The following is a 25523-nucleotide window of genomic DNA, read 5'->3' on the forward strand; positions in this document are numbered from 1 at the left end:
AACTTGCACAAAGCTAGGAGTCTTTTCCAGTGATGAATATCCAACTTTGTTACATTCTGTGCAGAGTAGTTGTTCTAGTGGAAAAACCCCGGCTTTACAGGTCGATCCCTCACTTGACCTGTTTGGAATGTTAAATTCCATCTGTTTGGGGTGCAAACAATACAGGTCTTTTTATGCCAAGTAAAATCCTGGCTATTAAGTTGTCTTAAATTTTCTTGAGAATAGAAAATGGAATGCTACATCTGGAATGAAGTTGGAAATTCATAGTAATCCCTTAAGTATTTGTTGACCTGACTTACTGATTGAAATTTCCTTGACCTCTCCTATCCCCTGTTATCTTTTGAAAAGAATCAGGTCTGTGGCAGCATTTTTCTTCATGTTCCTCAGTCCCCACCTGCTATATGGTATGTGTCCAGTGCAATACAGAGAGAGGGTGGGAAGATAGTAATTTACTGGATACCTGTGTGTGGTCAGCTCTGTACTAAGTGTAGAAATAAAAACACTGAAATTGGATTCACCAATATGGGATCACATGCAATTGAGTACAAAGTTGGATGGATAAATTTGCCTTTACTTTCTTACATGGCACCTGATTTCTTATTTGGACTCTATTATTTTAATGAGTAAGTGAATAAATGAATGCATGACAATATAATTATGTAATATAAGTACTGTAGTAGTTTGTGCCCATGTCTTTGTTCATTTTATACTAGTCTCAGCCCTCCTGTTCAAACTTTGGCCCAATTTAAGATTTTTCAGTCCGTCATATTCCTTAACACCCATTTTTTTTTCCTCCTCTTCCTATGAGGTTTATCTGGATGATTGCATTAAACTCTTTTTTTTTTTTAATTGTATTTATTGAGAGAGACACAGTGAGAGAGGGAACACAAGCCGGGGGAGTGGGAGAGGGAGAAGCAGGCTCCCCGCTGAGCCAGGAGCCCGATACGGGGCTCGGTTCCAGGAGCCTGGGATCATGACCTGAGCCGAAGGCAGATTCTTAACCGACTGAGCCGCCCAGGCGCCCTGCATTAAACTCTTAATGGGACTACCTGCCCTTTCCCCCAATCCATTGTCTGGTGATAGCTACCACCTTTCTCAGGCTTGTTGAGAGCTGTTCACTACTAGTATCAAGTCCAGGCACTGCAGCATGTCACGCAAGGCTGTCTAGGGTAATAATTTAAGATCATGAGCTTTAGCACTTAAACTGTCATTAAGGCTTTTTGGATAGGAATTCTGTTTATTAATCATACCACATGCTTGTGAGCTCCTAGCTCCCGGTAGAATATTAGTAGCTGGGTGGGGGCTCCCTCAAAACTTGTAAGTAACTGAAGATAATGATTTTATTCATTTAGGCCTCTGATGGTTTATGTAACTGTTCTATAGATCTTCAGCATTCTTCTCAAAAGTAATAGGCCAAGGCTTTGCACCCATTTAGTATGTTACTACCTAGTGGTAGCCATTGCTCGGTAAGTAGGACTTAATTTTCTTTCAGCTAAAGAAAGGGTTTTAAGTAACTTGCGGAAGCATGAGGCTCCCCAGCCTCCCCTTGACCTGCACCCAGTGAAGCCTCCTGTGCCAGTCATTTCCTCAGCCGTGCTCCTGAGTCAGAAGGATGCCACCCAGCTGGTGCGCACGGACCTGAATGTGTTACAGCAGCAGGCCAGGTAAGACCATGAGACCTCCAGGGCCGTGCCTTTGTGCTCGCTGCTGTGACAGCTTGGATGACTGCGTACCTAGAAGGGCTTCCTCATCAGCCACCTCTCCGTGAGGGTAATTTGACCAGGCTAGCCCAGTCAGTTACCTCAGCTAACCAAGTTGTGACAAGTCTCTTAATTTTACATTGAAATGATGTGGTGCTTACATGGACGATAAATTTTACATTTCCTATGGTGGCATTTCTGAGTGTCAGCGGTGCCAGCCAAGTGTTTCTTAAGCTTCTCCTGAGGAGACTTTCTGATATTGGAAAGATGGTGTTAAAAGGGTATCCAGTGAGATTTGCTTTCTTTTGTCACTGCTTCGCTCCCTAACTCTTCATGTTCTTTAACAAATTGCCACAGGCGCTTGATCAGAGTGTGGGAAAGTCATTTAGTGCTCTGAGTTGAAGTAGATACAGAATGATCAACTCTTGAAGGTTTGATTCTTGCTTGCTGTCTTGTGAGAAGGAGTGTGTGTGGAGTGAGTCTGTTTTATAAAGTAAAAGAGTCTTATCTTTGCAAAGACCATGGGAATCTATCTCTTACTGGCTTTTGTTTCCTTGGCTGTTTTTGGTCCAGGTATTTATTGTGTGTGTGTGCGCGCGTGCGCACGCGCGCCCCTGGCCCCACCAGCGCATGCGTACACACACGTAACAGTATCGACACCCATGTAAAAAGTTAGCTTCCTCCATCTTTGACAGTTCAGTTTGAGTTGCTAATACCTAAGAAATCACTGGTGCTTAGAAGTAAGGTACCCCTTTAGGAATGTTTTAATCAGGATGAAATACTCATTTGGTCTTGTTTATTTAAGGGTCTGTGAAAAAAACATTATTAATGTAATACAGATTCTAAATGAAGCTTTGTTCCTGGCTAAAAAGTCGTCCCACTTTCCCTTCTTTTCTTAACTTTCTTATCAAGGAAAAGAGAGGATTTACACACACCTTTGGTCTTTTGCTCCTGTAGAATACTAGGTCTTGTTGCTCTCTAGTGTAGGCTGGGGGTAACCGGAAGCCTTTATCACTTACCATGAAACCCTTCCTAAGCCGTTCTTCTACCTCCTGATGATGTTTTCCAGAACTGCAGCTCTTCGAGAATCCCAGCAGGTTGCCCTGGAGAGTGAGCTGTTGGACACAATGCCCAAACAGTACGTGAACAGGGAAGAACAGGCCACTCTGCATTTGGAGTGTAGAGGTAGTAGCGGTAAGAAATGCCAAGGACCAGCCGTTGTCACAGTTCAGGTAAGATTGTGGAAGCTTCTTCATGATTCACCGAATTTTTAATTGAGTCCCTAATATTGGCATATTGTTGAGAGAGACAGCAAGAAGTTCATAGCACATGATTCACGTCCCAAAACATTGAATAGTTTTGTGGGGGGGTGACGGCCCACACGGAGCTAATCATGTATTTCCGTAGTGCTAATGTGTCCTGCAAGACAAATTCACAGAAAAGCAGTTAACTGAGAAGATTCTTAGAGAGAGGGGCTCACACTGGTCCTTAGAAGACTTTGATGATGACGGTTTGGAGTCACTGGGAAGGAATGTGGGAATGGAGTTTTCTGGACATAGTTTAGGGGGCACCGGCTAGGTCAGTCTACTTCAGGTGGTTTCTGGCTGTGGTGGTGGGAATTCATATCAGAAAGGTTGGGGTTTACATCGGAAAAGAGGATCCTTTGGGAGCTCCAGCCGTGTGCTCTGGCCAGTGGGGAGCCACTGAAGACAGACGTGGAGGGCCGTGTGGAAAGCAGGTCAGTTGGGTGGAGCTTGCCAGGAGGCAGAAAGAAAGAGATGTGCAACTGTAAGATTAGGAATTCAGCCGCCTCTTAGAGTCAGCTTCTTGGGTTGGAAAAACAGGCTCAAGTTGGGTCTGTGACATCGTAAGGACGTCAGGGTGGAGCTTAGCTTTAGCCAGCACTGTCTAAACACGCTGCAGAACTTACTTTATCCTCCCCACAACCCTGTGAGGTGGGTATTCTTGTTATCTCCAGGAAATAAAGGCACAGAGAAGTTAAGCACACACCCGAAGTGGCACAGCCGCTGAGTGGCAGAACCAGGAAGGCCCGGGCAGTGTGGCTGCAGAGCGCCGCTCCCCCCCGCTGCACCCGAGTCCTGTGCGAGGGCCTTCAGGTCCCCAGAGCCGGGAAAGAACCACTCAGAGATAGACTGCCTGTTGCCTGACTCCATTTGCACAAACATGGCTCCTATTCTTTTGTTACCTTTTAGAAATTAGGGAAAATTTCTTTTACTGACTCTTGATTGTCTTTCCAGAATTTCCTTTTGTTCTAATCCACATTTGAGCAGTTCTGATGTATTCCTGATCAGTCTCCTTGGGAGCCTGTTTTCCCTAAAATGACTCCTCTGAAGTAACTTTTATACTTGTATTTTTCATTACCTTTAAAATTTGTTTCTGATAAAATAATATCTTTGTATGCATCTAAAGTTCAGAAGTTTGTTCTGGGATGGGAGACTTCTAAACACTGAGTAATGTATTTGGCCAGGTGCTTTATAAAGTTAATTTTCTTTCAGTGTAATTTTCCCCTCAGTTACAAATACTTTAGTAAGACTAGGTAGGAGCATTTAAGAAGGATCACTTGCTAAAGGAATAGTGCTGGAAGACAAGTCTGTCAGTTTCGGATGGAGTTTGAATTGGTGTGAAAAAAGCTGAAATGTATCCAGTTCTAATTAAAAAGGGTGTCTTTCAATCTGTGCCTTCACAAATACGGTATTTTTCCATATTTTGGAATTACATATCTTTGCCAGGCTGTTAATTCTATACAGAGAGGGGAAGTCTCCTCCGATGCATTTTTGTAAATGACTGGGTGAAGTGAGTACAAAAATGTTTTCCCAGTTCTGGCCAGTAGCTTGCTCTGTGAAGAGTTGTGAATATTTGCTGCCCCAGCCAAAGAACACGTCTCTTTGCCTGACCTGTTAACTCTCGGGGTCTTGCGGTGGAAAATACCACCAGGCAGACTTGGGAGCTTTAGCTCCCAGCCTACAGTGACTTGGCGCTTTTCCTTTCCTGAAGTAGTCTTGATTTGTCTGAACCCTTGAATTGAAATTTCTTTACAAACTTTTGCTTTGTTGATTCTGAAATAGAAAGGCATACCTTTCCTAAAATTCCTTCAAAGTGATTTTGATTAGAGGGAGATTGGAAAGCAGATGATTTATGATAAGAATTAAAATGAATATGGTTTAGATTTTATTTTTACAAACAAATAAAAATATTTCTTTCTTTTCTCAAAAGAAAAATTGGTAGATGCTAAGATTGCTTAAAGAAAGGAAGCAAAAAGAGAGGAGAGGGGGGAAAAAGATTTTATAGAAGCCTAAAGAATGTGAAAAAATAGCTGTGTTTTGTGGCCATAATCTCATTAGAAATATCCAAGTTTTCTTAAAGCACACGCTCTGATTTTCTGCTGGCCTTACTAGTTTGCCCAGTGCTCTTCCTTTCAGTTCCATTTGGGAAGACCTAGAAACTTGGGAACCCCCACTGATGGCTCCTAGAAGTACCAATATCGACACGGTATCTACTTCAGCCATTATTTTGCCTGGTGATGCAGATCTGCCAGGGAAATTAAAAATGTGAGGATAGTGAGCAGCTTTTGTAATCTGATTCAAGTAAGATTTCTTTGGAAAGTTATATAGAAATTGCTAACTAAGTCTATCCTAGGCAGTACTTGCTGGTTGATACTTCCAGGAATTGAAGACAAAAAAATTTTTTTGGCTACTCCTTGATAGCTAAGAGCAAGGTAGAAGAAAGTTGAAACTCTAGCTGTCATGAAGTTGGGGCATTATCTAATTGATGCAAGTCAGTTAGATTCGCTCTGAGTTTTGGTCAGAGATTGTACTTGAGTCTAAAGCTGTCTCTTACACAAATGGATGACTTTGGTTATGGATGTCGGGGTAGGGAAGGTGAGTTCTGACTGTTTAGGACTCATCATGGAACTGCCACTGGGAGAGCATATGCCATACAGAAGGTAGATTGTTATTCTTATACAGAGAATTGTAGCCCCTCTGTGTCTGTGTGTCCAGGGACCACTTTATGGCTATATCCAGTAGTTTTGATCCTGTTTAACATAATTCTATCATCTGGCGATGCTGAACGTCATGAGGTCTCTTCTAGTCCCTCCAGATCACTAGCCACTTTGCAGGTTCTGTCCAGGGTTCCTCTTCATCAACTCAACCCTTAGATTGCTGGTTGTGAGTTGCGCTTCCCCTGATCCCCTCCGTCATTGTGACATTAGCGGCTTTTGCCTACTATTTGTGTTGGAGTTGCTAATCTAGTGTGGGTGTGTGAATGGTCTTCAGTGGGTCAGTGAAGTCCCTGAAAGTATATGGAAATTTTTTTTCTGGAGAGTTCATAACTTCAGTAGATCCTCAGTAATCCATGACCCCCAAAGGGCTAACCCATATGTTGATGACTCCTGTTCTGCTTTTCTAGTCCAGAATTCTCTGAGTTCCAAATCTAGATTTCTACTTGCCTATGTAATGTTCTGTGAATGTCCAAAGATACCTCAAACTCCACAGGTCCCAAACTAATCCCACTTGGACCCTCCAAACCAGTTTTTCCTGTAACAGGAAATGGGGACCTAGGCATCAGTGTCATCGCCCCACCCTCATACGTCCCATCTAGTTACTTTCCAAGTCCTCCCGGCTCTGCTTCTGAAATGACTTTACATTTGTTTTCTTTCTCTTCGTTCCCATTGCCCCCAGGTAGCCCCGCATCACTTCTCCCCTGAACCATTACGTAAGGCTTCCTGTCCATAGACTCTCATCCTGTCCAGTCTGTTTTCCATTCTGCCACCATTCATCTTTTTATTTTTTTTATTTTTATTTTTTATTTTTTTAAAGATTTTATTTATTTATTTGACAGAGACACAGCGAGAGAGGGAACACAAGCAGGGTGAGTGGGAGAGGGAGAAGCAGACCTCCCGCGGAGCAGGGAACCCGATGTGGGGCTCAATCCCAGGACCCTGGGATCATGACCTGAGCCGAAGGCAGACGCTTAACGACTGAGCCACCCAGGCGCCCCACCATTCATCTTTTTAAACACAAAGCTCATCGCATTTGCAGGCTGACAACCAACATTGGCTCTCCAGTATCTATAAGGAATAGGACTCTTGGGACCCCCGTAATCTGTTCTTCATCAGTTTCTAGTGGCATCATTTACCCTTTCCTGATCCCTAAACATTGTTTTCTAGCCACTCAGGCTTTTTCCATTCTCTAAACATGACATGCACATTCCTACCTTCTGTCTTAGGCATGCGCTACTTGTCCCACGCTCCTGTTGTCGCATGAGAGCTCCTTCCTCTCATCCTTCCAGTCTGGGGTCAGGCAGTACGTCTTGAGGTCCTAGCCCCTCTAGTCAGATTGAGGTAGTCTCTCGTAGCAGCTCGTGCATAAATGCTGTGGTAGTCGCCTGCTGTCTTTCCTGCCAGTCTGTGAACTCCTCGGGGGTAGAGTTCCTGTCCTTAGTCGTCTGTGTTCCTGTACCATCGAGCATGGCTCCTGGAACATAATAGGTGCCCTTTCACGGCCCTGAATGAGTCCATGAAAACCACCAGCACATCACTCATTAGGCTGAGTTACAACTTGTTTTGCATTATGATCACCTCTGTCGCTGTGACTAGATTCTGAGTTCTGTGTGTCCGGGACCTTGTCTTACTCGTGTTTCTGTTGTCAGTGGCTCAGTCAGTGCCATAGAACTGAGGTGTTTGAAGGAGCAAACAACTGCAGATTTATACTCTTCACAAGTAAGATTTTAACTACCCTCAGGAATTTTGTAGATATTATTTGGCTGGAAGTTGGAACTTGTTCCTACTAGAAATTAGCAGTCACTCTTTGACTGTGTTTACCTTAGGCCAATTTATTGCTCAGTTGGCCGACTTAATGCTTTCCATACAAAATCTCGACTTAAGCACCACACTGCTGCGCTTTTTGCTCTAATACAAACGTCTCCTGGGCATTCCATCTTGGAAAGTGATAAGGATGGTCATACTTCAGTATATTACATTATTTCCCAGCTCTGTTCAGTATTTCTTCTTATCACTTGCTGGGGCACTCCCATATCCCAGGTAACATGCTGGTGACTCTGCATACATTATCTCACTTAATCTTCACAAAATGTGGGTGACGAAACAGGTTCAGAGAGTCTCAAGGACCTGCCATAGTCACACAGCTTGTAAGTGGCTCAGTTGAAATTCAAGCCCACGTCTATTTAAATTCAAGACCCATTCTTTCCCACTCAGTATTGGTAAATGAAGCCATTTGCTTTTAGCTATTTCTGCTCCAATTTTTAAGACTAGCTGTATCATTCTGAGAAAGCTGATCATGACCATCAATTTTCATTTAAATTAACAGGTATACCATTTTCTCTCTCTGAGTTGGTGTGATAGGATCACCTTCCCTTTCAGTGATTAGAAAATTCATTGATTGGATCCATTTTTAAAATCAGTTTCACGGACTTTATATTATATTATATATTTATATTATGTTATATATATTATATTATGACTATATTTTAAATATAAATTTTAAGATTAAAATGCATAAGTATATTTAAATGGCTCATTTATAAAGATTTCAAATTATATCATGAAAATATTTTATAGCTTCATAGAATTTTTCTGAGAGGGAAAGCCCTGGAAATTTCCAGCCATCTGCAAATGTTTGAACTATGTATAGCTTGTTAGGGGTATACAAAAGCCAAATATATTTTATGGGAAGTGAAACGTGCTTCTTCTGCGGTCGTCTCTCCCAGTAGAAGCCTCTAATAATTCAGTGATATTCCCTGAGGAAATGGTGTGATTTATAATAGGGTTCCTTTTGTTGTACTGTGGTATTGTGGGGCATGTTCGTGGGACCCAGGATTGATTTATTATCGTGTGAAAAATTTGCTCAGTCCTAGAAATGAAAGATGGAAAAGACCCACTGAAGGCCTCGCAGTATTGTAACAACTTACTTGCTTTTTTCAGCTTTTCCATCGCTTTGTCTCCTTACAGTGACTTAAGTGGAGGGGCTTCCAGCACGCGGCTTTGCTGTGTAGTCCACAACTTCTGGTGATTGTGAGCCGCCAGGCAGTCAGCCCCTCTTCCATCCTTGTGAGCAAAGAAAACTCTCAGTAGAGTTGGGCGCAATGAACAAAAACAAGTAGACTGGGAAATAATGATCATTGTGTGGTGTTTTTGGTGGGAATGTTGCTTTTCCTTACTCTTGGGCACTAGTAGTTTCCACAGCGTGGGGTGGCAGTTCTGAAGCTCCAGTTAACTTAGTCTTGTCTCTGCATTTCCCAATCTGGGGAACCTCTTTCCTTCTCTCTTACCCATTGTCTTTCTACTTCCCTTCATCCTCACTGTCTTCCTTCCTCCCCTCAGATTCCTTTTTTTCCTCCCTGTTTGGCTGCCTTCTCTCCAGGCCAGCCAAGGGCTGTGACCCTCAAAGACCCAGTCTAACCGCAGTTGGTGACATCGTAGGCACAAAACTGACTGCACATGCTCCTGATCACATTTTAGTTTATTAAACATTGGTCTTTTATTTGAAAGATTGGAAATTTAATATTTGTATTGATTCATTATGTGGTTTAATAGAGGTAATTTGATTATTTTATCTTTCATTTGTCCAAAAATTAAAATACTTGTTGTTAACATTATATGTTCTTATTCACTTTCATGCCTTTTGATTCAAACTGACAGTGTATTTTTTTCTTTAAGAAGTTTCGTAAAGCTTTTTAATACAACATTGCTGAGTTTTATGGAAAAAAGTTGTTCTCACGATTGTGAAAGTAGGTGCTCGGCATCCTGTCAGAGTCGTGTTGTACTGGGGTGCTGTGTAAAGCGGAAGAGACCAGACCATTGCACTCCAGGAGCCTTTCGTCTGGAATTTATGATAATAACTCTGGCAGGGACATAAGGGCCTCAGTTAAATAAATTTGTGAATTAAGTATTTATGTTATTTACAAACAAAGGTACCTATAATCATTGCAGTGGTGGGCTGAAGACTGGGTTTGGGTAGGTGCACATAAAGGAAAATGTAGACTGCATTGCTCATTCACATGATTGGGGGAGCCCATTTGAGGAGAATGCAGGATTTAACATTCCTGCCTTCTGAATGTTCTCATCTCTTCAGCATTCTCTGCTGTGCCTGCAGGATAAGTCCAAATTCCCTAGCTTGCTTCAAAGAACTCCCCCAGGACAGGACCCCTCCTCTCTAGACTGACTGCTCTGTGCTATTCATCCCTGACCTCCCTGCCAGGCGGGGCTTCTCCTTGTTGTCCCTGTGTCCTCCTGTCCTCCACAGTTGCTGCCTTAGTTCTATCTTTGTGTTGCAGCCTGGATGTAGGATATGCTCTGCATCTATTCATATCCAAGAAAGGACATTACAAAGCAGTTATCATATAGGTCACCACCAATTAATTAGAGAAAAGGGATATTAACAATCCCCTTAAATAAGAGAGATGTAATCTTAACTAAAGGCTAATCTTTTAAATTGAAATAGATTTAGTTTTTTTTTTTTAAGCTCAATAAATTCTCCTTTCTCACATCTTTACTGAGAATGAGTAAAAATTTTATCAGATGAGCTTCAGGGACCACTGAATCAGTCAACTGCTCTTTTGTAGGCTTGCAGCTGATTTATGCACTTCCTGTATTTTATCTTATTTTGTTGTTTATTTTATAATTACATATCCTTTCTTCCTTTCAGAATGGCAAGTGTTTTATTAACAGCATCTGTATCATGGTCTTTGTATGTGTGGCACCCTGCAGCCTTAGTGTTTTGAGTTGAACTGTGTGTGCTATTGGGTGGGGAGAACAGGGGGGTCAAGCTTCTGGGGAAGATGCCCAACAGAGGAGGGGCGTGGTGTGCTTCAAGGAAAACCTCAGTGGTAGAAGACATTAAGTCTGTTTTTGATGAGAGCTGGGGAGTCCAAACGTAAGTGACAGAGAACATATCCTACAAAAGACTGAACCAGCGATAAACTGACTCAGGTTTGATTCTTCATGAAAAACCTGAGGTTCTTGAATAGTTTTTTGACATTTTTTTTTCCCACCCCTGCCCCATTCAGCTGAGAATTTTGAGTTATAATATTAATTGTAGTAATAATTCTTCATTAAGTACTCAGTATATTTGTAATAAATCTTTGCTGTAGAAACATAATAGGAACAAAAAAGTCTGTTGACCATTTAAATTTTTCTTAGTTTGAAGGTATGCATAAAAATGAAGCAATAAGCCAGCAGCTTCATGTTTTGCGAAAAGAAGTGAAGCAGTTGCAAGCCGAAGCTGCTAAACCACCATCACTTAATACTGTGGAAGCTGCGGTCCATGCCGAAAACTTGATTACGTAAGTTTTGAGAGCATTGTAATTTAAAAATCTATTTTGTTACTACTGATAGTAATCCTACCTGCTACCACACCCCCAGGCACCTACTAATTAAATTAGTACAGGGATCAGCAAACAATGGCCGTTGGACCAAATCTGGCCTGCCACCTCTTTTTATAAATAAAGTTTTATTGAACACAGCCATGCCCATTTATTTACTTCATGTGTATGGCTTTATGCTATAATGGCAGAATTGAATAGTTGTGACAGTTTATGGCCCATAAAACATAAAATATTTACTATCTGGTCCTCGATAGAATAAGCTTACTGACCCCTGAATTATGAGATGACACAGCATATTGAAATTCAATCATGGAGAGATTTAGTGCTTAAGCTTTAGATTATAGTTACATTTACCAGAAAATCATCATCGTCAACTCAGATTACTGAGCAGAGTTTGAAGTGGAATTGCTCAGGGGAATTAGGGCTCTCAACTGTAGTTGTCAGTTTGCATTTGGCCATTGTGATTTTTTTCCCATGGAGCATCTGGCTTACACTCAATGTCCTCTTTCTTCTTAAAGCCACCAGGGCATGACTTGGGAGAGAGGTTGACCCTGCCTTTGATTTAAGGTGACTCCACATTCTAGTACCAGCAACTAATCCCCCAGTAGATTGGGGTGGTGATACGGAGGAGGGCATTGAGTCCTTTTGTAGGTTGGACTGGGGGACCTGGGAAGAAGAAGGAGGTGAGGTGAACAAGAAGTTAATGTTTCTTTTACCAGCAAAGGAACTCAAAAGAGTGTGAGACTTAGAAGAGGTGTCTTTATTCTAGGATCTTACTCTATACAAAAATCTTTTCAGTGTTTTGGATTTTAAAATTTAGAGAACTCAGTGTTCTTGTTTTTAAAAATATGTATTCTATAAGGAATACACAAAGTGAAAGAATAAATTATGAATTACATAGAAAATATGAAAGGGTAATTTTGATAAGGGTAAGAATGTTAATACAGCTGATCCCCACTCTCCCAGGAGGACATAAAAATCATTTCTGTGTATTAAAAATAAGTGTCGGGCCAAGTTGGAAGATACTTACCCCATGGAATATTTTATATTAAAGATTTTATTTATTAGGGCGCCTGGGTGGCTCAGTCGTTAAGCATCTGCCTTCGGCTCAGGTCATGATCCCAGGGTCCTGGGATCGAGCCCCGCGTCGGGCTCCCTGCTGGGCGGGAAGCCTGCTTCTCCCTCCCCCACTCCCCCTGCTTGTGTTCCCTCTCTCGCTGTGTCTCTCTCTGTCAAATCTTAAAAAAAAATAAATAAAAACTTAAAAAAAGATTTTATTTATTAGAGAGAGAGCACTCATGAGTGAGGGGATGGGCAGGGGATGTCTCCCTGCTGAGAGGGAGCTGACTTGGGGATCAATCCCAGGACCCCGGGATCATGACCTGAGCCAAAGGCAGACACCTAACTGACTGAGCCACCCAGGCGCCCCAATCTCATGGAATATTTTTAAAGTGACATTTGTATGGGGCTCTGAAGGACTCTTAAGAATATTGCCTGAGAAGTGTAGAGTACCAGAGAAATACTTGTGAGTCTGGATTCTCCTACTGTAGACCAATAGTCTCACCTACATTTTCCCACAGGGCCTTAGTGAATGCCTACAAGTTGCAGCCTACTCCTGGGGTTCAGAAGGTTGGCATTAGCCTCTTCTTTACTGTTGTGGATTATGTCAGCGATGAAACTCAGCGTCATCCTCCCACAAGGCAGTTCTTTACATCATGCATTGAGATCTTGGGACAGGTAAGGTACTTCTGTGTTTTTTAGCCTTATTCACATCTATTGAGTTCCTGCAGCATCCTCATTAGATATAGTCAGGGTTGACTTCAGGCTTCCATTACAGTTTCGGACTCTTACTTAAGTCAGAAGCCCCTTTGAATCTTGACGTCTCAAGATGTGATTAAAATTGTTGGTATAGAATTTTGCTTCTCATACAATAGATATAAAGTTGCTCATATTTGAAAGTCTCTGGGGAGACGTCAAACTCATATGCTTTTGGTATTGTTAACAATTAACATGATGAAGTTCTTTATTGTTTATAAAACGCTCTCCAGTTCATCCTCACAGTGACTCTATGTGACTGATACCATTCTCATTTTAAAGATGAGAAAACTGGTCTCTAATAGATGAAATGACTTGCCTAAGGAATCCAGCTGGTCAGTGCTGGAGCTGAGCCTGGATCCCATGTGTTCTGCCTTAGCAGTCCGTGTTCACTCTGCCTCCCCACTGCTGCCTCCCAGTTGCTGTTCTCGGTCCCTGTGTGTTTGTTTGTTTATTTATTTATTTGACTTACTGTTAAATATATGGATATTTAAAAAGGCAAGAGCAAGGTATGCATGCATAGTTATGAAATAAGTCGTTAAAGAAAGGAAAGCCACTTGATGGAAAATGTGTAAACACTAACCGTGTACTCTCACCCAGTTTCAGTGGAATGAGTACTTTGTTATTGGATACTTATAAAGAGGTGATGCAGAGCAGATATTAAGATAGATTTTTTAAAGTTTTCTTCCTGATTTTAAAATTGATGTGTGCTTACCATAAGCAATGCAGACAGTATAAAAAGTATAAAGAAGAAAAATTTCCATAATTCTAACCTCCTGAAGATACTGGTTAAATAGCTAACATTTTATTATAGTTTGTCTTGTGTATATGCATGTTAGTGTATGTGTATACATATGTAGAAATGATACATCATTCCTACATATCGCTAAATAGATAGAGATAGGCATATATACCCAAAAATGGGCAAGTGCTATTTTGTAACCTACTGTTTTTCATTCAAACACAACTTTTAGATACTATTCTGTTAGTAAATACAGACTGATCTCATGGTATTTAATACATAGTGTTCCGTGGTACAGATATATTGTGATGTATTGAGCCCGTGCCCTCTGGATGGCTATTCAGGTGGTTTGTTTTGCTGCAATGAGCCTGAGATAAATATTCTTATACATCTTTGTGAACTCTTTGGACTGTTTTTTCCAGGATAATTTCCTAGAAGTATGGTCGCTGTGTCAGAGGGACTAGCATTTGGTGTAGATTGTCACAGTGCCCCCCTGGGAAGTTTTTACCTGTTGCCACTATCATAGCAGGGTTTGAATTTATTGTTCTCCAAACTGTAACCAGTGTGAGGAAGGATTGTTCTTTTTAAGTCTTGCTAATCTAATAGGGCAAGTGTACTTTGTTATTATTTTAAGTTGTATTTCTTTAAGTAATTGTTCACTTGCATGACTTTCCTTATGTTTATTAGCCATTTAATTATTTTTTATGATTTGCTAGTTGTTGTCCTTTGCATGTTTTCTGTTGTAGAATTTCTGTTTTTTGATTGCTTTGAAGGAGGTCCTCAGACTTTAAACCTAGTATCTGGAATGTGTTCTAAATTGATTTTTCTACTGTGTCATTTTCCTTTAATTTTATCATACTTTTTGCCTTATGGAAGTTAAAATTTTTATATATTCAGATCTCTCAGTCTTGCTTTTTATTATTTCTGCCTGTGATCCGGCTTATCAAAGCCTTCCTGACCCTGAAATTATTTAAATACTTATATCCAGTACTTAAAACATTAGAACCAAGTTAAAACATGGTGAAGTTATCTTGATTAAATATTAATTATTAAAGTTAACTTTTTAGGGGCGCCTGGGTGGCTCAGTTGTTAAGCGTCTGCCTTCGGCTCAGGTCGTGATCCCCCAGGGTCCTGGGATCGAGCCCCGCATCGGGCTCCCTGCTCGGCGGGAAGCCTGCTTCTCCTTCTCCCACTCCCCCTGCTTGTGTTCCCTCTCTCGCTGTGTCTCTCTGTCAAATAAATAAATAAAATCTTAAAAAAAAAAAAAAATGAAGTTAACTTTTTAAAAGTACTAAAAGCACATCTCAATAAAATTTATGACCTAGAGGTTTTGTTTTCTTGACAAAATGCAGGGTCACTTTGAATACTTCGAAATTATGGTAGGTACCTTGCAAATTTCTGGATTCAAATTATCCTAATATTTTAATCTTTTAGAAATTCTCTATGGCTTGTCCAAATCAAATTCATGGATAATCCAGAATTTTTAATATCACCATCATTGGAAGTGTTAGGTTTATCTGTGTTGATTTTAGATTATTTTGATTGTTTCATGTTTTCATTTAGAAAAAGTTCTCTTTGCCTTCTGTATTAGCCCTTAAAGCTTGGTTGCTTAAATAAAAGTTGTGGGGGAAGGCAGTGCAGAATCTGATGACATTTTCCTTTTCTAATTCTTTCAAGGTGTTTATCAGCGGCACTAAGTCAGAATGCAGGAAAGTACTGGAGACCGTTCTGAAGAATAGAAGGCTCTGCTCTCTGCTGTCTCCTTTCTTCACTCCCAATGCTGCACCCGCGGAATTCATTCAGCTCTATGAGAAAGTGGTGAAGTTTCTAAGTGAGGACAACAGTGATATGATTTTCATGCTGCTGACCAAGGTGAGATGTGATTCTGTGCTGATGCCGTCATGGAAATGTAGGATCTGGTGGTGTTTCCCACTCCGTAGAAATGAAGGGCCCCCTGGAGTTCTGTTTCCTGGTAGACCCTTTTCACATTTTGTATCATCTTCAAGCAGCCTGATCCCGCAGCTTCTTCTTGTGGGGGCAGTGGTTGTGTTGTGTAGAGCAGTCTTACTCCACATAGTAGAAAAAGGACTTCGCTCCCAAGCCCTCTTGAGAAACAGTACCGCTTTGAAATATTCATAATAGTAATTTAGTGTATCCTTCTTTTGAATATATCCTGAATTTATGCTGAAAATGTGTTTGATAAATGAGATGTCATATATCAAAGTCTCTCATATTTGGAATAAGCCAGATATAAGCAAATTGCCTTTGTCCTCATTCCAAGTAGAATATTAACTCAGGCCCAAGCAATGAATTTACTTAACCACTTGAGAATTGCAGAGCCTTAGTGATTTTGCCTTCAATTGTATTTCTCTAACATCTATAAATCATAAAACCTAGGCGTTTTTTAGGGCCTAGAGACTGCTCTCAGTCTGTAATGGGGGCAAACATTTTATAGTTGGGAATTCTGGGAGGTGATCGATAACCCCCTGAAGTTTTATTAACTGAGATACATTACTACTGCAGACTCAGAAATGTGACTGTATCACATGGAGACAGTCCCATAAAGGGGCTGCTTGTTTCTGGCACTGTGACCAGTGAGGCAGAACGACAGAGTTCTGATTCTTGCCTTGTAGGGAGAACTTAACCAAACATTCTTACGTTACAGAAAAGCACGCAGAGCTGAGAAAACTCCCCTCTGTAATCCCAGAGGGTGAAGTAGAGCTGGCGGCTTACTGACACCTATTAATTATTGACCTGCATAGATTCTTTTAAGTACTTGTATATACGTTTTAGTTTCAGTCTTTATACAAAGCTGAATCTTGAGTGATGTTTGACTTTTAAACTAAATTTGCACATAGTTTTCTCTACTTCAGTTAATTTTCCGGTGTCAATAAAACTGCTTCTTATTTCTTTTTCTTTTTAGTTCAATCTTAAGCAATGGTTAAACACCACTAAACCTCCTCTGTCTGATCGTACCAGGCTTCTGGAGTCCATTCATTTGGCACTTACTGCCTGGGGTCTTGAACCAGATGAAGATATTTTGATGCCATTTAATCTTTTCTGTAAGCACTGGACTTACCTTCTTCTCTACCAGTTCCCTGACCAGTACAGTGACATTCTCAGGCTGCTGATGCAAAGTAAGTGTCTTTTAATTATAATGATTAGATTGCAGTGAATATTTAATGTGACATTTACCATTCTACAGATGTCATCCAAAAATGTAAAAATAAGACCAGTATGTAGGAGTTTTAGAATCACTAATTTCTACCTGAAGTGCTTGATGAACAATGCCCAAAAGGGTACTGTCTGTAAAAAAGGTCAGTTATTGTCCTAAATGTTCAAATGGGCCCTGATTCAGCAAGACAGCACTTAGTATATGGTGTTGAAGTCCACAGTCATGCACCCACCTCTTTCCCTTGACTTTGCAGCTGTCCTGAACTGGGCTGGGTTAGGAGTGGGCCTGCTTACTGTGCTGACTACAGATTTGGTAAGAGAAGGAAGTTGCTCCGTTGCAATATGTTTACTTTGCCAACTGGTTTCTCTGTAGATCCAAATAGTGGATAAATTTTGGTTTTTTTCTCCCACCTTAATTTTTTTGACTCATGTTTTTTTGCAAGTAAATTTTATCTGTATGTAATGGTAGCCTGTATTTATATTCACCAAGGGAAAGAGCAGTGTTCAATTTTCTACATTCCCACCATTTCTTTTTCCTCCCACCCTGCAATTTTCCACTAGAGTATTGGAGATAAGAAGAGGAGTAAAAAGGTTGTTAGCTTTTTTATTTTGGGAATTTCACTAGGTAGGAATTTTATTGAAATTTGATAAATGTGAGATAGTATTTACTTTTTTCATGCGAACTTCATACAGTTTATAGATGTAATGGAAAACTAAGTTTTGCTTTATGCCACATTTTTGTGTTACTTAATATTAAGAAACCATTTAAGGAATAAGGTAATGATTTTATATATTGAACTACCTGAAGAATACTGAAATGTGTGCTCTCGTTTTCAGAGTACTTCAAGCTTTCATTGTTTCTGTGGAGGCAGGTTGAGGGTGGGTGGAGAATGGGGTAGGGAGATGTATTTGTACAATTTTGATGCATGCTGGCCTAATTTTTGCTCTAAATTTTCAGAACTTGATCAAGTATATATTGTGTTTTTTTCTCCTGAAACCTTTTGAAGAGCTTGTAAGCAGTGTGTATAGGCAACCATTGACTTGCATTTAATAGGAAATTTATACTTACCAGGAAAGTAATTTCAGTTAAAGGCTTAAGAATAACAGTACCATCACTGGCCAATTCCGTGACCTCCAGCCTCCTGGTTTAACCTTCCCTCCCTGGACGCCATGTTGGTGTTCTTGGGGCTCTAGCCTTTGCTTATCTCTTCTCTTCATTCTTCATGGACAAGCCCCTTGTTTTCCCTGGCTTCCCTGCTGTGTTCTAGGTGTGCGTGACTCCCATACCTGTAACTTGATTCCAGGGCTGTGTCCTCTAAGAGCCAGACCACAGTAGCCATTCGACACAGACCCTTCACTGTTCCTTAGACAGCTCCCAGTCAGCAGATTGCAGCTGCCTCATCATCTCTCCCCTCGATCTACTCCTACCAATCTCTGTTATCCTGTGTGATCCTCAGGCCACTTCTGGGTGGAAAGGGCCGGAGGAGGTATTAGTCCTGGCCTCTGGGATGGGAGATTTACCAGGAGCAGAGTGCTGGCTGTAGTGTCTATTTTGCGTGCTGTCTCTGTGTTGCTTTAGGTTTTGCCCATTGCACGAGTGGAGTTTCAGGGGTAAGTATGAGAAGAGAGCCTGGACTCTGCACTTGCGTTCTGCAATCCAGTCTCCCTTGTCCTGTTACTGCTGTTTCTCACAGCTTCAGCCAGGAAAGTGGTACCTTGACCGTCCCCCAGTTGGGGGCTGGTAGGTGGGATTCCCCCCCACCCCCGGATTCCAGCTCAGATGGCTCCAGCTGTGCTCACTCCCAGCAGGGTTACTAGGAACCAGGAAGGTGAAGTGTCCAGGTGAACAGTTCTTTTCATAAGTTCTCTTTACTGCAATCTCTTCACCATAGGTCTTTATGAATTAGTTCTGGATTTTTATTGAATTTTCATTCCTTTGTAAAGTACACACGTTATTTGATTCAAGTTGAAAAAGTTAGTTTGTGAAAGATGCTAACCTGCTGTCTTCCGTCCCTGCCCCATAAGGCTCCGCCGAGCAGCTGCTGAGCCCCGAGTGTTGGAAAGCCACTCTGAGAGCCCTGGGCTGCTGTGCCCCAAACTGCCAGCAGGGGGCAGCTTCTGCAGAGAGCTCGGTGCTTCAGAGCTCTCCAGATGTTCTCTTGTCTGACAAGCAGGTGTGTCGCTTTTGGTGTCTGAAGTTTATGTCTCTGCATTCCTTTTCTGTTTCCTTTGCTATCTGTTTTTTAAACAGTTGGAACACATTCAAAATTTTTACCTAAAAAAGCTGCACTTCTGTGCATTATCTTTAAGAGCCCTGTTTTTGTCAGTCACTTTCTTCCTCCCATGCACCCTTTGCCTTTCTCTCACACCTCAGAGTCTGTCTTGCTCACCCGTTCAAGAGCAGCCCAGACCCACCCTCTGGGTGTACCTTCCCTCCCCACCTTACCCCACCCAGTTAACCTCACACCCCTGGCTCCTGTGGTCAGGTTCTCATGCAGCATCCCACAGAGCCCTCGGTTCCATCAGTGTTATGTGATGTGGGGCCGCATGACAATGTACTGGAAAGAATGGTTCCTCTGCTTTAGAAAAAGAGTTTGAAATCTGCTGATTTACTTTTCCTATGCAAACACCTTTGCAACTCTATTAAAAAGTCCGAGCCCTCCATCACAGTCGACCCTAGTACTCTGCTGAAAGTAGACCTTTAGTAAGGACTCTTTGCCCCGTCATTCTCTTCCAGGTAGTGGAGACTATACAGTGGCTTTCAAACTTTTTTTATAAGCTTCGGTTATCCACATTGGACTTTAAAAGCTTTGGTTTATTCTCAAAATGGAGTCCTTACATGGCTGATATGAAGACACTCTTGGGCTATCTTGTAAAACGGCTGCTTGATTCAGAAATGGCCTGCTTGGCTCAAGACCCATTTCCCAGCAGCAAAACAGGTAATATGCCCTTAGTGCACCACGGAGCAAGGTGCTCTGACCTTCCATTAGAAGAAACTTGAATAGACACGTTAAGATATTTAAATCTTAGCAATAAAACTATATATCTGAGTGTCAAGAAGAAGAAATAGGAAATATATAGTATAGGCGTGAACCCATCTATGTATCATACCTATGTTCACTCGCACACTGTGTGCTTGCTTCAGCTTGTCTCTGCCCCTCCTTCATGGGGCACGGCACACGGAGATAGGTTTCAGTCTCCAGCTCTTTCTTCCTATATTTATCTTATTTGGGAAAGGGTTCTTAAACATTTATCTTTTAAAAAATATACGGTATAAAATTATCCATGACACTGTGAGGTAATAAAAATTCCTCAGGAAATTCCATTGCAGCAAATGATGAAAACATGAGCTTAACTTAGTTACATGAAATGTGTTGTTTATCAACATAGGTTTGTGAGTATACAGATAATAAGTAGATTTTTTTTTAGCGTTATTAGTGATATTGACAAAGGATGAGCTTGTTTCTTGTCTCTAAAAATTTTGCTTTGTTTTTAGTGCTGAGATCCCTACATTCAGTAATCATCCAGCTCTTTAAGCCATGGATCTTGGTTTTAGAGGACCATGAAAGGTAAATCGTTTTTCAGAGATTCATATTCTTTTGAAATTTATAAAGTTCTGATGGTATTTTGTTATGAGGGATGCGTCACGGATTTAATTTTTTATGTAGGGCCATATTAAATTTAGAAAATGCTTCCTTTTGAAGGAAACTTAAGACATTTTCTGCTTGTGGAATTGTTAGTTTGGTTGATCAGACCTATTAACTTTGAAGCAAAACTAGACACTTATTTCCAGTTTTCTACAAAAAGACGTTGAATAAATTTTGGTACTTAATTTCAGAAAAATGGGTGTTACTCTCCTGAATTAGATTTTGATAATATACTACTGTAAAATATGAGACTAACTTGATTTTATCCAGTACCTCGGTTATTTATTTTTTGGAACTAAGTTGGCTTTTGAATTACTGGGTGGCAATGAACCCCTTTCACATGAGTTTGGAGACTAAATGAAAGCATGATGTTATGAGCATTTAAAACAGAGGTGTAGAAACTGTTCACATGCCGGGAGTTGCCTTCTGAGTCTATTTTCCCCTAAAAGCATACAAACAAAGCTAGGTGAATTTGTCAGGAGTTTGTTAAAATTACAACAGTGCTAGATATCACAGTGTTTAGGTGTTTTCACAACTATTAATCTGTTACTGAGACTCAGAAAACATGAGTGGCTTTGCTTCAGTCCCACCACGAGTGAGGGCCAGAGCCGGGAGCAGAGCTCAGGGCTTCCGACTCCCCTGTCAGGACTCTTGGCATTAGCCCATGCTGCTCCAAGAGCTCGCTGAAGAAAACAGAAAAGGTTCTGGATCTTTGCGTTTGCTAGAGGACTATCCTCAATCTGCAAGCTTCAGGATTCTGTGCTGACTCCGAGACTGTTGGCAATAATGCAGACTGCTGTTTATTTCCAGGAAGAATTAATGGGATTTATTTTGATATTGAATTTTCTGGGCCCAGTTCAGAAACTAAAATGATCATATAAAGAGTTTTTTTCTTTGGTTATTTCGAAATCTGTCCGTTTTTGGCCATCTTTCTGTTACAGGGATTTTTTTTTCCATGTTTTAGGTAGACAAAACTGTTGAAGCCACTTAGTGGCACGCGTCTGAGGCATTTGAAATATAACCGAGATACACAGGGGTGTAAATTGAATTTAAAAAGGTGTTAATCTATGTAGACAACACATTTCTGAAACATAATTGCATTGGAATGAAAGGTTTAGAAGGAAAGTAAATAAAATTGTGTGATTGTTATTATGAGCTACGATTCATCTCCAGGAATTCACAGCGGTTAAAGTGGTCAGAATGTGTTTTGGGGCTACATAATACAGTGATCTGTAGGACTGAGGCAGTCCCTAGACTCTGGGACCTAGAGTGATTTAACCACGGTGCTTTCCTTTCTAAGCGTGTGCTTCTTTTATTTAAAGCAGCCAACGACATTACCCCTGGCTGGAGAGTGATGCTGTGGTGGCCTTAAGCATTGTGCAGTTGTTCACGGACTGTATTGACTCTTTGCACGAGAGTTTTAAAGGTAGGAAGATGTTATGTTATGTCTCTGGTTAGTTACCACGTTTTTCCTAAATCATTCGGTTACTCTTTTGCCTCTGCTTTTCCTACTTTGTTTAATTTTATTTTAGTTGAGAGGCAGTCATCTTTGACCAAAGGAGGTCACTGATAAGTTGGTTGGTGTGAAGTTTGTAACCTCTTATTGTTTGTAAGGTAGCTCTGAGCTGCATCAGCCTTGGAATATAGGCAGCCATTCTCTTCAAATATTTCTGTCCCTCATGTTGAACCTCATTCTATCTTCTGTGACTCCAACTTCTTTTTCATGTTTTCTTTCTGTGCTTCATTTTGGGTGAATTTTTGAGGACTCTCTTCCAGTTTACTTAGTCTCTCCAGCTGTGTCTCATCTGCTTTAAAAAAAAAAAAAGCCTTTGGATTTATTTCAATTTCTAGAAGTCATGTTTGTTTTTTTTCAAACCTATCCTCCTTTTTGATAGCATATCATTTCTTTTGTTTAAAATTCTAATTTTTGTTTGTTTGAAATGTTTAAACATAGTTTCCTTTATGATCTGTTTGCAATAACTGAAGTTACTATTGGGGATGGCTTATGCTACAACTAGTTAGATGTTCCTTCAGATTCTTACACTTAGAGGCTTGTTTCCTTGTGGATTTTTAAGTTTTGTATTGTGAGCCCGCATTTAGAGAGATTCTCTCTGTGGGAATTCCGTAAAGACAAGGGCTTGAGGGTGTGTCCTCCAGAGGAGATCTGCACTTGTTGCCAGCGGGAGTTGTGTAATTCCTTGGCCTGTGGTTTCTCACTGTTGTGCTGTAAACAGTCAGACCCCAGGCTCACTCGCCGGCGGGCCTCAGTGATCACTGTCAACTTGTTCCTCTCCTTGGCTCTGAGTCAAGGTGAAGGCAGAGATCTTACCCTGATCTGCTCTTTCAGTGAGGGCGCAGTCCTTAGGAGACTCCTCATGCTGTTAGAACCCCTCAGAAGCTGACCGTCCATGGGCAGCTGAGGCTTCAATGTCTGTTCAGTACCCAGGTTTCCTGGTCTCTCTTTGCTTCTGGTCCCTGTTTCTGGCCCTGTTTACTTCCGTTGAGCGAACGTAGTTCTGCATTTTCAGAGATGTTTTATTCAGAGATGCAAGATTCTTGCAATCGCCTCCTGTTTTTCCTATCTCCAGTTTCTGTTCCTGCCTACTGACTAGATTGATTTTCGTGAAATAGTATTTATATCCTATCATATTCATATTTCCAAACTTTAAAGTGTCATGTTTCTGCCCAGCTTTCCGATATGGCTGGCCCAGTGTACTTCAACATTATGTGATGGTTTCTTCATGGAAACCTTCCACTCCAGCCATACTGCTTGACGCACTATTCTGCGAATGTCCTTGGCCCTCCCCTCGCTGCCCTTGCTCATGCTGATTCCACTACCAGATGAAGCCTCGGGTACTTTATATTCTTTCGCACGTGTGTTTATGTGCATGTGTTTCTCGCCTGCCTCTGAATCTTCTAGCGCACCTCTGCGGTTTGAGTCCTTGGGCAGTAGACACCGTGATGGAGCCCAAATGCCAGAGATCTGTTTGGGGCGGTGGCCTCGGACCCCCGCGCAGGTGGGGCAGCTGTGAGAGGCGAGTGGGAGGGAAGAGCAGTGCGCCTGCCTGCGGTGCAGCTCCGACCAATGGGCGGCCAGGCCAGCAGCCGGCGCCAGGCAGACATTCCGCCCTACCGCTCCCACGTTGGGCAGAAGTGGCCACTCTGTGCTCAGTTGTTGGCTCCCCTCGGGCACTGCAGTGGGTCCTGAAGGAGCGCGGCCTGCTGGGCACCTTCTGTTTCTGACTGGTCTGCCTCTGCGGCGCCACATTCTCTGTGGCTCGTAGTCGCCGACTTAACAATGTGGCCTTTGGTCCTGAAAGACAGATGTGTGTGTGTGTGCAGAACAGATTTAGGTTTGCAGCCAAATTGAGCAGAAAGTACACGGAGTGCCCATATGACCCCCCTCCCACACCTCCCACACACAACCTCCCCTCCTATCAACACCCCCCCCCGCTAGAGTGGTATGCTGGTTACAGCTGATGGGCCTACACTGACACCTCATTGTCACCCAAAGCTCATAGTTTACGTTACCATCCACTCTTGGCATTGTACATTCTGTGGACTTTGACGGCTGTGTAATGACACGTATCCACCATTATGGTATCCTGCAGAGTAGTTTCGTGGCCCCAAGGATCCTCTGTGTTCTACCTACTCTCCCCCTCTTCCACCTAATTCTAGGTGACCACTGATTTTTTTTTTCTTGTCTCCATAGTTTTAGTTTTTTTAGAATGCCAAATAGTTGGAATCATATATTGTGTAGCTTTTCATATGGGCTTCTTTCACTTAGTGATATGCATTTAAGTTCCTCCAAGTCTTTATATGGCTTGATAGTTCATTCCTTTTAGCACTGAACAGTATTCCATTGTCTAGATATATATATATATATTTTTTTTTAAGAGAGAGAGAAAGCGCACAGGGGGTTGGCGGGGGCAGAAAGGAGAGAGAGAATCCCAAGCAGGCTCCACACCCAGCATGGAACCCGACTTGGGGCTCAGTCTCATGATCCTGAGGTCATGACCTAAGCCGAAATCAAGAGTTGGAAGCCCAACTGACTGAGCCACCCAGGTACCCCATCATCTGGTACTTTTGATTGACCTTTTACATACATGCCAGATCTCTTTAAAAAAAAATTTTTGACCGAACTGTAAGATGTAAACTCTAGGTCCAGAAACATTATTCTTTTTATCCCCTATAAGACTTATGCAGTGCCATAATCTCAGTATCTATTTGATAAGTATTGGTTTAATGAGTAACATATGAAATACTAACAGTACTCACTTTTTTTAGAAAGACAAACTTCTAGCTGCTTATCATCATCAAAAATATTTGAGCATCAAATTATAATCACAAAGGCACCATATATATATATATAAATTTTTTTTTTTTAAGCAGGCTCCATGCGCAGCATAGAATCCAACATGGGGCTTGAGCTCACCATCCTGAGATCAAACACGAGCTGAGATCAAGAGTTGGATGTTTAACCGACTGAGCCCCTGTATGTTTAGTTTCTTAGTATAGGGGACAAGCACTCTCTCAGGCTCTTGCGTGTGTATATAAAATAAGAAAGTGGCTTGGGAACAGGAGGGTCCATGGCTAACATCAGGAATTGGTAGCTGAGTTCAAGGAGAGGAAACAGAACTATGCAAAGCAGGAAAAAGCATTTTATTATAGCCTTTTAGTGAGATCTTCTGATCCAGCTCCCTCCTTTTATTCATGAGAAAATGAAGACCCAAAAAGCAAAATGAATTTATCTGAGCTCACAGAACTTAATGTGTGTCTGGGCTGGAACTAGAAACTCAGTCTTGTCCTCAGAGATTACCTTTTAGACATCCAACTATATATCCATCCTTATTTAAACAGAACTATCTTTTATTCGTATTTAAATAAATGCTAACCTTACCTTATCTTAAAAGGTTAAAAACATGTTGATGTTTCATGCTGTAGAATAAAGTAAGGACTGTGAATCAAGGGCACAGGTATGTTGGAAATGATAAATCGATTGCTACCATGGGTTGATGCTCATTGGTCATTTTTCAAAAGCCACTACTAAGAACCACCATCAGGTGTTGTTGTGGGCGGCTG

General features: G+C 41.4%; 1 protein-coding gene across 1 annotated transcript in view; it reads left to right on the plus strand.

Moving 5' to 3' along the window:
* Window positions 1–1561: 1561 nt before the first annotated feature.
* LOC116629055 (ectopic P granules protein 5 homolog) overlaps window positions 1562–25523 on the plus strand; it is a gene marked incomplete at its 5' end in the record, with an annotated part of 45011 nt that continues 21049 nt past the window's right edge. Inside the window, 10 exons of the mRNA XM_032399341.1 lie at window positions 1562–1664; window positions 2770–2932; window positions 10879–11021; window positions 12644–12800; window positions 15298–15492; window positions 16544–16757; window positions 18820–18968; window positions 19532–19733; window positions 20291–20363; window positions 21767–21867. Coding sequence (XP_032255232.1) covers window positions 1562–1664; window positions 2770–2932; window positions 10879–11021; window positions 12644–12800; window positions 15298–15492; window positions 16544–16757; window positions 18820–18968; window positions 19532–19733; window positions 20291–20363; window positions 21767–21867 — 1500 coding nt within the window. The remainder of the gene's footprint in view (window positions 1665–2769; window positions 2933–10878; window positions 11022–12643; window positions 12801–15297; window positions 15493–16543; window positions 16758–18819; window positions 18969–19531; window positions 19734–20290; window positions 20364–21766; window positions 21868–25523) is intronic.

Source organism: Phoca vitulina, unplaced genomic scaffold, assembly GCF_004348235.1.
Source record: "Phoca vitulina isolate PV1807 unplaced genomic scaffold, GSC_HSeal_1.0 scaffold224, whole genome shotgun sequence".
In the NCBI taxonomy this organism is placed as follows: domain Eukaryota; kingdom Metazoa; phylum Chordata; class Mammalia; order Carnivora; family Phocidae; genus Phoca; species Phoca vitulina.